The sequence below is a fragment of the Panthera pardus genome, unplaced genomic scaffold (genome assembly GCF_024362965.1).
Source record: "Panthera pardus isolate Hobbes unplaced genomic scaffold, ASM2436296v1 HiC_scaffold_8, whole genome shotgun sequence".
NCBI classification, from domain to species: domain Eukaryota; kingdom Metazoa; phylum Chordata; class Mammalia; order Carnivora; family Felidae; genus Panthera; species Panthera pardus.
In genome coordinates this window covers 61,090,586-61,102,390 of record NW_026527013.1, presented here as the reverse complement: position 1 = coordinate 61,102,390, position 11,805 = coordinate 61,090,586, and the positions used below count along the sequence as shown (strand labels likewise).

Genomic DNA, 11,805 nt, shown 5'->3' with positions numbered 1-11,805 from the left:
TCGCCAGGTGCAGGAGGACCCCCGCCTGGCCCTGCCCACTGCGGTCGCCGGCTCCGCCCACCCCCGTCGACCCCCGCGGGTCCCGCCCCTAGCTCCGCTTCCACATTCCATGGCTCCGCCCCAAGCCAGTTTCTGCCCTTTATAGCCCCACCCCCACATCACTGGACCCGCCCCCACGCCCCGCCTCCGAGCTCTCCAGCCCCGCCCCACCCAGCCCTGGCCTTCCCTCTCCCCGGCCCCGCCCCTAGCCCCGCCCCCTCCGCGCTTCTCGGCCCCGCCCCAACGCCGGCGCTCTTCCGGGTCGTCCCCGGGCGGCTCTAGGCGCTCCTCGAGTCATTTAAGTAAAAGGCGTGTCCTCTGGTGCTAATGGCATGGAGGAGGGGCGTCGCGCGCGCGGAACTCGTTGGGAGCCTGGGGGCCTACACAGCGCTTCTAGGGGCCTAAGTTGCCTGCGGCTGGACCGGCTCGCACGAGACCGCTAGGTGCCGCTTCCCCTTCCAGCCAGCCTCCGCCGCCTTCCTTACGACTTCCGCGTGCCTTCTTTCCGGCGCCCGCCCGCGGCCAGAGCCAGGATGCTTCCGAAGCGGCGGCGAGCGTGGGTCGGGTCCCCTGGCGGTCCTGTCCCCTCCACGGCGCGCTTCCCCGGCATTGCCATCTACCTGGCCGAGCCGCGCATGGGTCGCAGCCGCCGGGCCTTCCTCACGCGCCTGGCCCTCTCCAAGGGCTTCCGGGTCCTGGATGCCTACAGGTGCGCGGTCGTGGACGAGCTTGTGGCCCAGAGCAGCACCTGCCCGAGGGCTCCTGCCCGGGGCGCCTTCGGGGACGCTGACCCGGGTATTCCTCGGGGGCCCAGCTTCTGGAGGCTCCTGCTTTGGGATGCCTGGGGGATGGCACCTGCCCGGGGCGCCTTAGTGGGGGGCGTCGCAGGAGGAGCGCGGGGAGGGTGTGGCGCTTACAGCGGACAGTGTCGCCTGTGTGGGTATTGCCATACTGTCGCGCCCAGAGGACACTGCTGCGTGGTGTGAGGGCCTAAGCACAAATTGCTAGTGCTCAGAACTTTGCACGTGACCAGTCACTTTCACAAAAGGTGTTTCTTTACAGCTGAGGATATTGAGATCTAAAACGACTCACCTGGCAGCTGACCCCCCAGGGCAGAGGGGCACCTGAGGTTTTTGGATTCCAAGTTAACCCTGGAACTTCATGCTCACGTGGCTTTTCTCTCAATATCCTCTTCTATGAAAGGGTGCTGTAGTTAGGGCCAGGAGTGTTCTGTAGGACAAGAAGAGAACGTCTACCAGAGAGAGGCCTTGTAAAGAGCCATAGGGGTGCGTGGGGTTAAGGGTATCAGTGGCTAACAGCCTTCTGCTCTACGTGAGTTCATCTTGCCCCCTTAGCCAAAGTGACGTCACTCCTCGGGGCTGAGAAAGTGACTTGAGGGAGGTCCAAGAGCAGCGATAATGACAGGCTGAGATTAAAGAACTGCGGTTCCCATAGGTTTGAAGTGGAAAGATCCAGTCCTCCTGCAGCTTTTTTTTTTTTTAAGTGAATTAACCATTTTCAGTGGTTAGACCCACTCTGGAGGCGTGTTTAATGTACTGGATGCTAAGACCTTTTGCTTATTAGCTTGTCTAATCTTTGTAACAACCCTACCCAGTGGATATGTTGTTATCTTCTTTAAAGAGGAGGAAATCAGGGCAGGGAAAAGGGATGTGCTCAGGGGCATGCAGCATGTATGTGGCAGAGCTGGGGTTCAAACCCCAGCAGTCTGGGTCCCAAGCACTTAGATGGAGACCCACTGGTCCTGCCCACTAGAGAAGAACTTTCTCAGGGGTCAGAGGAGAGGCAGACAGACGAGTGGACACGACCCTGGACTGGGCTTACAGTCACAGGTGGAGCAGACAGGCACGGCTCTGTGGGGTCCTGGAGCGCCAGAGGGGTTGACGTGCCAGAAGAGGTTCTCTGAGGACGTGACATTTGAGGAATGAGTGGGTGCGCACCAGGCAGAGGGGAGAGGGGCAAAGGCCAGGAGGTGTAGAGCGAAGCAGGAAGGACCTCTGGGCATCACCCCCTCCCCTCTCTCTGCCCAGCTCTGAGGTGACACATGTGGTGATGGAACAGACCTCAGCGGAGGAGGCCAGCACCTGGAAGGAGCACAGGGCGGTGGCAGGCTCTCCGCAGGGCCGCACCAGCCCAGTGCTGCTGGACATAAGCTGGTTCACGGAAAGCATGGCAGCTGGGGAGCCCGTGCCTGTGGAGCCCCGGCACTGCCTGGAGGTGAGCTGGGGGGAGGGCCACAGGGGCAGGCCTCGCCCGGCGGGTCAGGTGAAGTGTCATCACCGGCTGCCGTTAGACGAAATGGGCAGGAGGGCTCAGCGCAGGCCACCGGGGACCCTGGGAGGCCAGGCCATCCTGGCTTCTGCTGTCACCTGGCATAAGCTCTTGGGATACACCTGTTTTTAGCATATTCAGGCCTTTCTTGCTCAAGTAGTGAGATGGTACCTCCTCGTGAGACAGCGGGACGCCGTCCTCAGGTGCTGTGTGTCTGTGGCTTCTGTCTGCCTTGGTGCTTCCTGGTGAGCAGAGCTGGGGTGAGGGGATGGACTCAGAGCCAGGCTCTCCATGTTCGAGCCCCACGTCCCTGTCTATGAGGTGGAGTGACCAGCACTCTGAGCCACGTGACAGAGAGGGCTGGGGAAGTGGAGCACAGGCTGCATGTGCAACGACAGGAAATGTCCTCCATCCTCCGCGGGAGCTGCTACTCTGGCCTGAGGAGCCCTCCTCCGCCTGCTCTGCAGGGCAGGGCTGCTCTACGCCTTCTGTCCTGGGAGCCGGCCCCGCAAGCCCCGCAGCCTCCAAGTGGCCTCTGTATTGCCCATCTGCAGGTGGCCATGCCCGGGAAAGGGCTGCCAGGCTCAGTATGGATGCCACAGTATGCCTGCCAGCGCCCCACACCCCTCACACACCACAACAGCAGCCTCACGGTGAGCCCTGGGCTCCCAGCCTCCCTGGGATGGGCCCAGGCCTGTTCCTGTGAGCACTGCCACTCTGCCCTGCCCCAGCCTGGGGACGGGTGGTGGAAGGGAGGGTGGGGTGGGGTACCCTTCCCCTCACCCAGGCCCCCTCCTCGCAGGAGCCTCTGGAGATGCTGGCGGAGGCGGCTGGCTTTGAGGGCAGTGAAGGCCGCTTCCTCTCCTTCTACAGAGCAGCCTCGGTGCTCAAGGCCCTTCCGAGCCGGGTCACAGCCGTGAGCCAGCTGCAGGGGCTGCCCCACTTTGGAGAACATTCCTGCAGGGTCATCCAGGTAGGTGTTCACCACCCTTAGCAGGGTGGTTGAGGAGAGGAGGGAGTGCAGACGGTTGGTGGTTAAGTCCAGCCATGGAGATTTCCAGGCTGAGGCAGGTCACCCTCTGCTCAGATTCCTCATCTGTAAATTGGGGCCACACGATGTGGCTGAGAGGGACCGGACAGGACTGGTAGCTGGCACTGTTGGCATTGGCCCAGCTGTCCAGGACGGTAGAAGAGAACCCATGACTATAAGCACCACTTCTTAAAACACAAAGTATTTGGGGCACCTGGGGGGCTCAGTTGGTTAAGTGTCCGACTTTGGCTCAGGTCATGATCTCATGGTTCGTGGGCTCAACGAACTCTGTGCTGACAGCCCAGAGCCTGGAGCCTGCTTCAAATTCTGTGTCTCCCTCTCTCTCTGCCCCTCCCCTGCTAACATGTTTTCTCCCTCTCTCTCTCAAAAATAAACATTAAAAAAAATTTAAAACAACAACAACAAAGTAAGGACCCAAAATGTTAAAATATCTTTTTGTACACTTATCACTGAGAGAATATACTGTGACAAAAAGACTTTTGAATTCAGTTAAACTTTTAAAGGAAGTCTCATTGAATGCACCGCCTGTGTTTTGAAAAGCAGTGTTTGGGGCGCCTGGGTGGCTAAGTTGGTTGAGCGTCTGACTCTTGGTTTCAGCTCAGGTCATGACCTCATGGTTTGTGGGTTTGAGCCCTGCGGACAGTGCAGAGCCTGTTTGGGACCCTCTCTCTCTGACCCTCTCCTGCTCACACTGTCTCTCAAAATAAGTAAATAAACTTTAAAAAAAGAGAGAAAAGTGATGGTTTCCCTGTCCTGGGACTTGTAACTCATTTGAGAGCTGGCCTGTCCCTGGGCCGAGGGGCTTTGAGGCCAGGAGATTTGGTGGCTTCCTGGGCACAGTCTCTCCTCCAAGTCCCCCTGCATCCTGACTGGATGAAACTGCCCTGTGGAGTGTTGGGGTTCCGCCTGCTGCCTGGGCCCCAGCTCTTGTCTCCAGTCAGGCTGACTGTTCTGCTTTGTTCCCCAGGAAGTGCTGGCACGGGGAGTATGTGAGGAGGTGGAGAGAATCCGATGCTCAGAGAGGTACCAGACCATGAAGGTACGTGTGGGGCAGACCCTGGTGGGCACATGGAGCCCGTGGCCCTCCCTCAGGTGACAGCACAGCTCCAGCCACGGACGGGAGGCCAGCAGGGGCACCCAGGGGTCAGAGAAGGTCTCACTGAGGAAGTGGCAGCTAAGTTGACACCTGATACGCACGAGGCAGCCAAACAGAGTGGGGCCTGGAGAAGCTTGTTTTTAGCACAGGGAATTTTCTAGATCACTCAGTACCATCTGCTCTGATTGGACCATCCGTGGGGTGTTCTCAAGCATGTTGTATGCTCTGGCATCTTAAACAGAGCAAACTGGACAAAATGTAACCACCTCCTGGGTGTCGCAGGGCCACTCACCCTTGCACGGTCTCCTCGTGTCCACAGTGCATCTTCCGCTGTTCCCATCTGACCTGTTGACACCTGTCGCATCAGCAACCTGTTGGGGGAGTGGGTCACGATGCTCCGGGAGGTGGCCCAGAATGTTGTGAGGGGCAGTGGGGGCTTCAGAGAGGGACCAGAGCCACATGTGACACACGGAAGGCCCCAGGTAGGCAGAGGACGGGAGTGTATGGGCCACATGGGAGTTAGTGGATGAGCACTGACAGAAGGCAGGGCCCTCACCTCTCCCTGGGCACCCAGAGGTCACCCAGGCCAGCAGAGAGGTGGGTTAACGATTAGAAGTTTGTAGTCATAAAGCAATAGGTTAGGTTGTTCTGAGCATTTTTTTCTGGCAGGACCCAGCTGGTGCTCTTGGTTCAGGGGATCAAGGGAAGAGTGGGCAGCATAGCCCAAGAAGGGCAGGGCTGCAGCCGTCCTGCAGGAAGCAGGGCCTAAGGATCCACTTGCTGCCGGGTACTTCCCCTATTCTGCACGCTGGCTGCTCTGCTGGTTGAGACCTGGCCTCAGAAGGTTCCCTTTCCATGGGTTACAGCCTCCACCACTGCCCAGGCCGGACCTTCTGTTTCAGTTCCAGAAATCCCCAGGGAGGGGATTGGCTGGCACAGGGCAGGTGCCCACCTCTGACTGACAAGCTGTGGTTGGGGAGGAAAGAGGTGATGGGCTGGGGCTGGGGTCCGGGCCGCCCTGTGTGGGAGCCCCGTGTGGCAGGCAGTCCCCGGCAGGAGGTGGGCTCCCATGTCTGTCTTCCAGCCCCAGGCTTGCATTTCCTCCAGCTCCTGCTACAACGACCCTCTGGTTGTTAACTGCCTGTTGTTTTGGTGTTTGCTGAGGAGCAGAACGAGGGGAGGCTCCGATTGCTCTTAGGTGGGAGCGGCCACTGGATGGGAGCTGTGAGCTGTCTGTGTGGGATGCTGGAATCACAGGCTGGAGCTGCGGGTTCTAGGGAGACCGAGGCCCTCTGGGGGAGGTACACACGGGGTCTCTTTGTGCTGTGCACCGTGAGGCTGGGCTGCATAGCTGGGCTCGGGGATTGGATCCTGTCTGTACTGTCACTGTGTGGCCTCGGGCAGCTTGCTCACACTTGAGAACTGTGAGTAGGGACGGCACCTGCCAGGCCACGGGGTGGGGCTCAGTGAGGCCCTAGTGAGACGCTGTGGCGGTGCTGGCCTGGGACAGCACCCCCTTCACAGACTGCTGCTGCTGTCTGCATCTTCTGAAAGGGCTCTGCTCCTGACCATGCTGCGCTCATGCCCCAAACAGCTTTTCACCGGGATCTTCGGGGTTGGGGTAAAGACTGCTGACCGGTGGTACTGAGAAGGGCTGCGGACCCTCGACAGCCTCCAAGAGCAGCCCCAGAGGCTGACCCAGCAGCAGAAAGCAGGTGAGCCCTGTGAGAAAGGACAGGACCCTGGGCTCCCACACCATGGCACCCTCAGCATGGACACAGGGCATGTGCGGATGACTGCCTGGATGGCAGGGAATGGGGTCAGTGCAAAGGGCCATGGTGGCAGGCAGGCCTCTCTGGTGGCCTCCCTGGGTCTCCACCCAGTGGAGTCTGGATCCACTGCAGCCCTTTTGCAGTGAACAGTGATGGTCACAGTAGCTGCTGTGACATTGAGGCCTCCTAGTGGAACTCGGATCTGGACCAGGCCCCTTACTACTTCTTACTGCTTCTCCTTTTTTTTTTTTTTTTTTTAATTTAAATCCAAGTTAGTTAATATATAGTGTAATAATGATTTCAGGAATAGAATGTAGTGATTAATCACTTACTTATAACACCCAGTGCTCTTCCCTATAGGCACCCTCTCCTTAATGACCATCCCCTTCTAGCCCATCTACCACCTCCCCTCCAGCAACTCTCAGTTTGTTCTCTGTATTTAAAAGTCTCTTACTATTTGTCTCCTTCTCTGTTTTTATCTTACTTTCCCTTCCCTTCTCCTATGTTCATCTGTTGTGTTTCTCAAATTCAACCTATGAGTGAAATTGTGATATTTGTCTTTTTCTGACTTATTTCACTTAGCAAAATACACTCTAGTTCCATCCATGTTGTTGTAAATGGTAAGATCTCATTCTTTTTGATAGCTGAGTAATACTCCATCGTATATATAAATCACATCTTCTTTATCCATTCATCCGTTGTTGGACATTCAGGCTCTTTCCATACTTTGGCTATTAAAAGTGCTGCTATAGGGGCGCCTGGGTGGCGCAGTCGGTTAAGCGTCCAACTTCAGCCAGGTCACGATCTCGCGGTCTGTGAGTTCGAGCTCCGCGTCAGGCTCTGGGCTGATGGCTCGGAGCCTGGAGCCTGTTTCCGATTCTGTGTCTCCCTCTCTCTCTGCCCCTCCCCCGTTCATGCTCTGTCTCTCTCTGTCCCAAAAATAAAAACAAAACAAAACAAAAAAAAAACAACAAAAAACAAATAAAAGTGCTGCTATAAACATTGGGGTGCGTGTGTCCCTTCAAAACCGCATTTTTGTATCCTTTGAATAAATTCCCAGTAGTGCACTTGCTGGGTTGTAGAGTAGTTCTATTTTTAATTATTTGAGGAACCTCCAAACTGTTTTCCAGAGTGGCTGCACCAGTTTGCATTCCCACCAACAATGCAAAAGAAATCCTCTTTCTCTGCATCTTCACCAACATCTGTTGTTGCCTGAGTTGTTAATGTTAGCCATTCTGACAGGTGTGAGGTGGTATCTCATTGTGGTTTTGATTTGTATTTCCTTGATGATGAGTGATGTTGAGCATCTTTTCATGTGTCTGTTGGCCATCTGGATGTCTTCTTTGGAAAAGTGTCTATTCATGTCTTTTGGCCATTTCTTCACTGGATTATTTGTTTTTTGGGTGTTGAATTTGATAAGTTCTTTATAGATTTTTGGATCCTAATCCTTTATCTGATATGTCATTTGAAAATATCTTCTCATATTCAATTGATTGCCTTTTAGTTTTGCTGACTGTTTCCTTCGCTGTGCAGAAGGCTTTTATCTTGATGAGGTCCCAATAGTTCATTTTTGCTTTTGTTTCCCTTGCCTCCGGAGACGTGTTGAATAAGAAGTTGCTGCAGCCGAGGTTAAAGAGGTTGCTGCCTGTTTTCTCCTGTAGGAATTTAATGGTTTCCTTTCTCACATTTATTCACCCATTTTGAGTTTATTTTTGTGTATGATGTAAGAAAGTGATACAGCTTCATTCTTCTGCATGTTGCTGTCCCGTCTTCCCAACACCTTTTGCTGAAGAGACTGTTTTTCCATTGGGTATTCTTTCCTGCTTCATTGAAGATGAGTTGACCATAGAGAATGTCCATTTCTGGGTTCTCTATTCTGTTCCATTGATCTGAGTGTCTGTTTTTGTGGCAGTACCATACTGTCTTAATGACTACAGCTTTGTAATACAGCTCCGAGTCCGAGATTGTGATGCCTCCAGCTTTGGTTTTCTTTTTCAAAATTACTTTGGCTATTCAGGGTCTTTCTGGTTACATACAAATTTTAGGAATGTTTGTTCTAGCTGTGTGAAGAATGCTGGTGTTATTTTGATGGGGATTGCAGACCCCTTACTTCTGATTCCAGGAAAGGGAGGCTGTGTCTGTGCCCTGTGCACACCTTGCTAGCATGGGGCCCTGGCCCACTAGGTGATGGCATGGGGACTTGTGTGGCAGGAGAGGCTCAGTACAGGGCTTGCATGGGAGGTGGCACCATGTGGTGGAATGAACATGAACTTGAGAGTTTGTCAGGCTTGGGTTTGAGTCCTGTCTCTGCAGCTTACTAGGTAGGTGACCATGGCCCTGAGACTTAACTTCTCTGAGCCTTGGTGACATTCTCCACAAATCATGGGGCTCTGTGAGCTCCTCTTTGTGAGGCCAGTGGGGAGTAGGTGTTAATCAGTGTCTCTGTCCTCTCCATGTGGCCCGGGGTGGGGGCCCCATTCGAATTGTTCCGCAGCCCAGCACCCACCACTTCTTTGAACATCTTCCCTCGGGCTGAGGGTCGTGGGAGGGTTGCCTGGTCGGTCCACAGGAGGTGAGACCCATGGAGTCACGTGTCCAGTGGAACATTAAGTGATATCATCATTGACTGCACTCAGTCCCCTCTCCCCATGGTGCCAGAGAGATGGAACCGCCAGCAGCACTTAGCCTGGCCACATGCTGTTACTCCCCACTTAGACTTCTCATTGTGTAGAAAGGCCAGTGACACTCCCATGGAGGGGGGGGCGGGGAGATAGGACTACAGTGAGGGGTTCCTGAGTGGCAGAGCCACCTTCTTCACGTGTTTATCGCTTTCTGGGCCATTTTATGGATGGGAAAACCAAGGCATTCAAAGAGGTAGACTGCGTCGTGAGTGCACTTACATCAGCCTCCTGATGGGATGGAGAAAGTTCTGCAAGATGCTCCCATTGGGGAGAACTGGGCAGGGGGCTCAGGGGTTTCTGTCATTTCTTCCAACTACATGTGAATCTGCAGTTTCCTCTGAATAAAAGTTTACTATTTAAAAGGGAGGAGGGGACAGTGGAGAGCAAGACAGTGGGGTTGAGAAGGTCAGGAGAGCCGCACTGCCCACAGGACTCCGGCACTACCAGGACCTGAGTGTGCCGCTCCAGCGACCCCAAGTGGAGGCCCTGCAGCGGGTGGTGGAGGCAGCCGTGGGGCACATCCTTCCCGGGGCCACCGTCACGCTGGCCGGCGGCTTTCGGAGGTAAGGGGGTCTGACCTGCCCCTCCCACCCCAGTGAAGGCGCCTGAGGAGGGGGCCACAGAGGTGGGCCTTCCCGCACTAGTGGGACCGGGGACAACAGGAGGCCCACATATCCTGTGTTGGCCCGAACTCAGAGCAGGCCCCCTCAGGGGCAAGTTGCAGGGCCACGACGTGGATTTCCTCCTCACCCACCCCCAGGAGGGCCGGGAGGCAGGGCTGCTGTCCAGAGTGATGCACAGCCTGCAGAGTCAGGTGAGGAGCTGCCTGCTGCCTACCCTGGGGGCTCTGCCGGGACCCGGGTCCCCTCCCCACCCCCCCCCCCCCCCCGCCCGGCACCGCGAACCCCCGCCACACCTGCTCCTCCCCCAGGGCCTTGTCCTGTACCACCAGCACCACCACGGCCACTGTGCAGATGCCGCCTGCCCGCCCCGGCAGAACCACGCCATGGACGGCTTTGAGAGGACCTTCTGTATCTTCTGCCTGCCTTCACCCCCAGGGGCTGCTGTGGGGGGCGCCCGGAGGGCCGTGCGGGTGGACCTGGTGGTGGTCCCTGCCAGCCAGTTCCCCTACGCCCTGCTGGGCTGGACCGGCTCGAAGGTAGGGGGCTTGCTACTGGGGCTGGGCGGGGCCTCCCGTCAGGGGCCCCCATACAGCCTCGCTTTCTGCAGCATTTCCAGCGGGAGCTGCGCCGCTTCAGCCGGAAGGAGAGAGGGCTGTGGCTGAACAGCCATGGGCTGTTTGACCCCCAGCAGGTGTGTTGCTGGGAGGGAACGGCCTGGCCCCGCCCCTGGCCCCGCCCCCCCTCCCCACCCCCACTGGCACTAAGGCTCCGGCTCCTGTTGCAGAAGAAACATTTCCATGCGGCTTCTTCGGAGAAAGACATCTTCAGACACCTGGGCCTGGAGTACCTTACCCCAGAGCAGAGAAATGCCTGACCCAGCCGCTGGCCCAGTCTGCTCTCTGGAGAGGCAGGCCCTGTGGATGACCTCGGCCGCTGGAGGTCTCCAGGGCAAAGATGCACTGTGGCCCCAAGTCCTCACCCCACACCCAGGCCCGGATATAATGAAATGAGCACACGTAACAAACCAAGCTCTGTTTTTTTTGTGCTGCTGGCTGCCCAGGGGGCGTGGTGCTGATTCTGTGCAGAGGCCCATCCTGCTGGGTGTTGGTCGGGGGCAGGGCTGTGTGACCCTGGGTCAGTGAGGACCTGAAGGCACCTTCTCTGTGGGCTGGTTGTGGAACTTGAGGTGGTGGATGGCAAGTGCTTTGTGTGGTGGGGGTGGGGGGGTTGTCCACCTGCTGTGTGGCCAGCCACTGGGGAGGACAGGGCCCAGAGGTAGGAGCTGGGGGCAGGGAGAGAATTTCCAGGGCCCGTCTACCACCTTCCAGCCAGGCTTCCTGTCTCTGCCTCTGCTCTTCTAAGGTCTGTTCTCAGAAGGCCTTTGTCAGCAGGTCCTGTCGCACCCCTCGTTGCTCCAGGCGCACACTCGTGCTCAGCGATTCCAGAGCCTCACAGTGGCCCCCAGAGCCCTGGCCACCCCTGACCACTGGCCTCGTCTGCTCTCCCACTGCTTTGAGCCAGGTGCCTTCCTGCCCCGGTGCCCATGTGAACTGCCCCAGACACCCGCGAGGCCAGGGCAGGTCTCAGCCTTTCCTGGAGGGGCCTTGGCCATGCAGTGTTCTCTGCTCCTCAAATCCCCAGGCCTGTGCCTTTGCCACAGGACCTTCCACTAGAAGTCCTCTCCTGACTCAGGTCTCTGTCAGTTGAGGACTTTCCTGACCACTCGCTGCGTTAAAAAATATTTTTTTAAATAACATGCAGACAAATTGATTCTTTTTGGTGTCCCTGTGTACACCCATTCCCCTCCACCTTGCGAGCCCTGGAAATAAAACAGCCAGTTATTGTGCCAGCAAAACAGGTTTGTTTACTTGGGAATGACTGAGGGACAGTAACCTAGGACAAGTAACCTGATAAAACCAAAAGATGGGAACAGGAGGAACAGCCTTCCCTTTGGGAAGGGCTGTCATGTATGAAAGTCCGATGGAAATTCGGAGTTCGGGGTGGTGGTTTCTCACGGGCTGGGCTGGTGCCAGGACAAGGACCCTCCTCCTGTGGGCAGTAGGACAGGCTTCCCTGCCTTCCCTTCCTCTGTGCTGTCAGCACAGAGCCTGACCCAGGGCTCAAACTCACAACCCAGGGATCATGACCTGAGCCAAAATCAAGAGTCAGACAGGGGCGCCTGGGTGGCTCAGTTGGTTAAGCATCCAACTCAGTTTCGGCTCAGGTCATGATCTCATGGTTTGTGAGTTCGAGC

The 11,805-nt window shown here is 56.5% G+C and overlaps 1 protein-coding gene across 1 annotated transcript; it reads left to right on the top strand.

Moving 5' to 3' along the window:
* Positions 1 to 289: 289 nt before the first annotated feature.
* On the top strand, positions 290 to 10,575 carry POLM (DNA polymerase mu). The gene is given in 11 exon segments (XM_053896982.1): positions 290 to 748; positions 2,088 to 2,274; positions 2,883 to 2,981; positions 3,131 to 3,301; positions 4,347 to 4,418; positions 6,070 to 6,190; positions 9,359 to 9,491; positions 9,625 to 9,742; positions 9,860 to 10,087; positions 10,159 to 10,242; positions 10,336 to 10,575. Coding segments are annotated over 11 exon segments (1,479 nt in total). The 5' UTR covers positions 290 to 572; the 3' UTR covers positions 10,426 to 10,575.
* Positions 10,576 to 11,805: the final 1,230 nt, after the last annotated feature.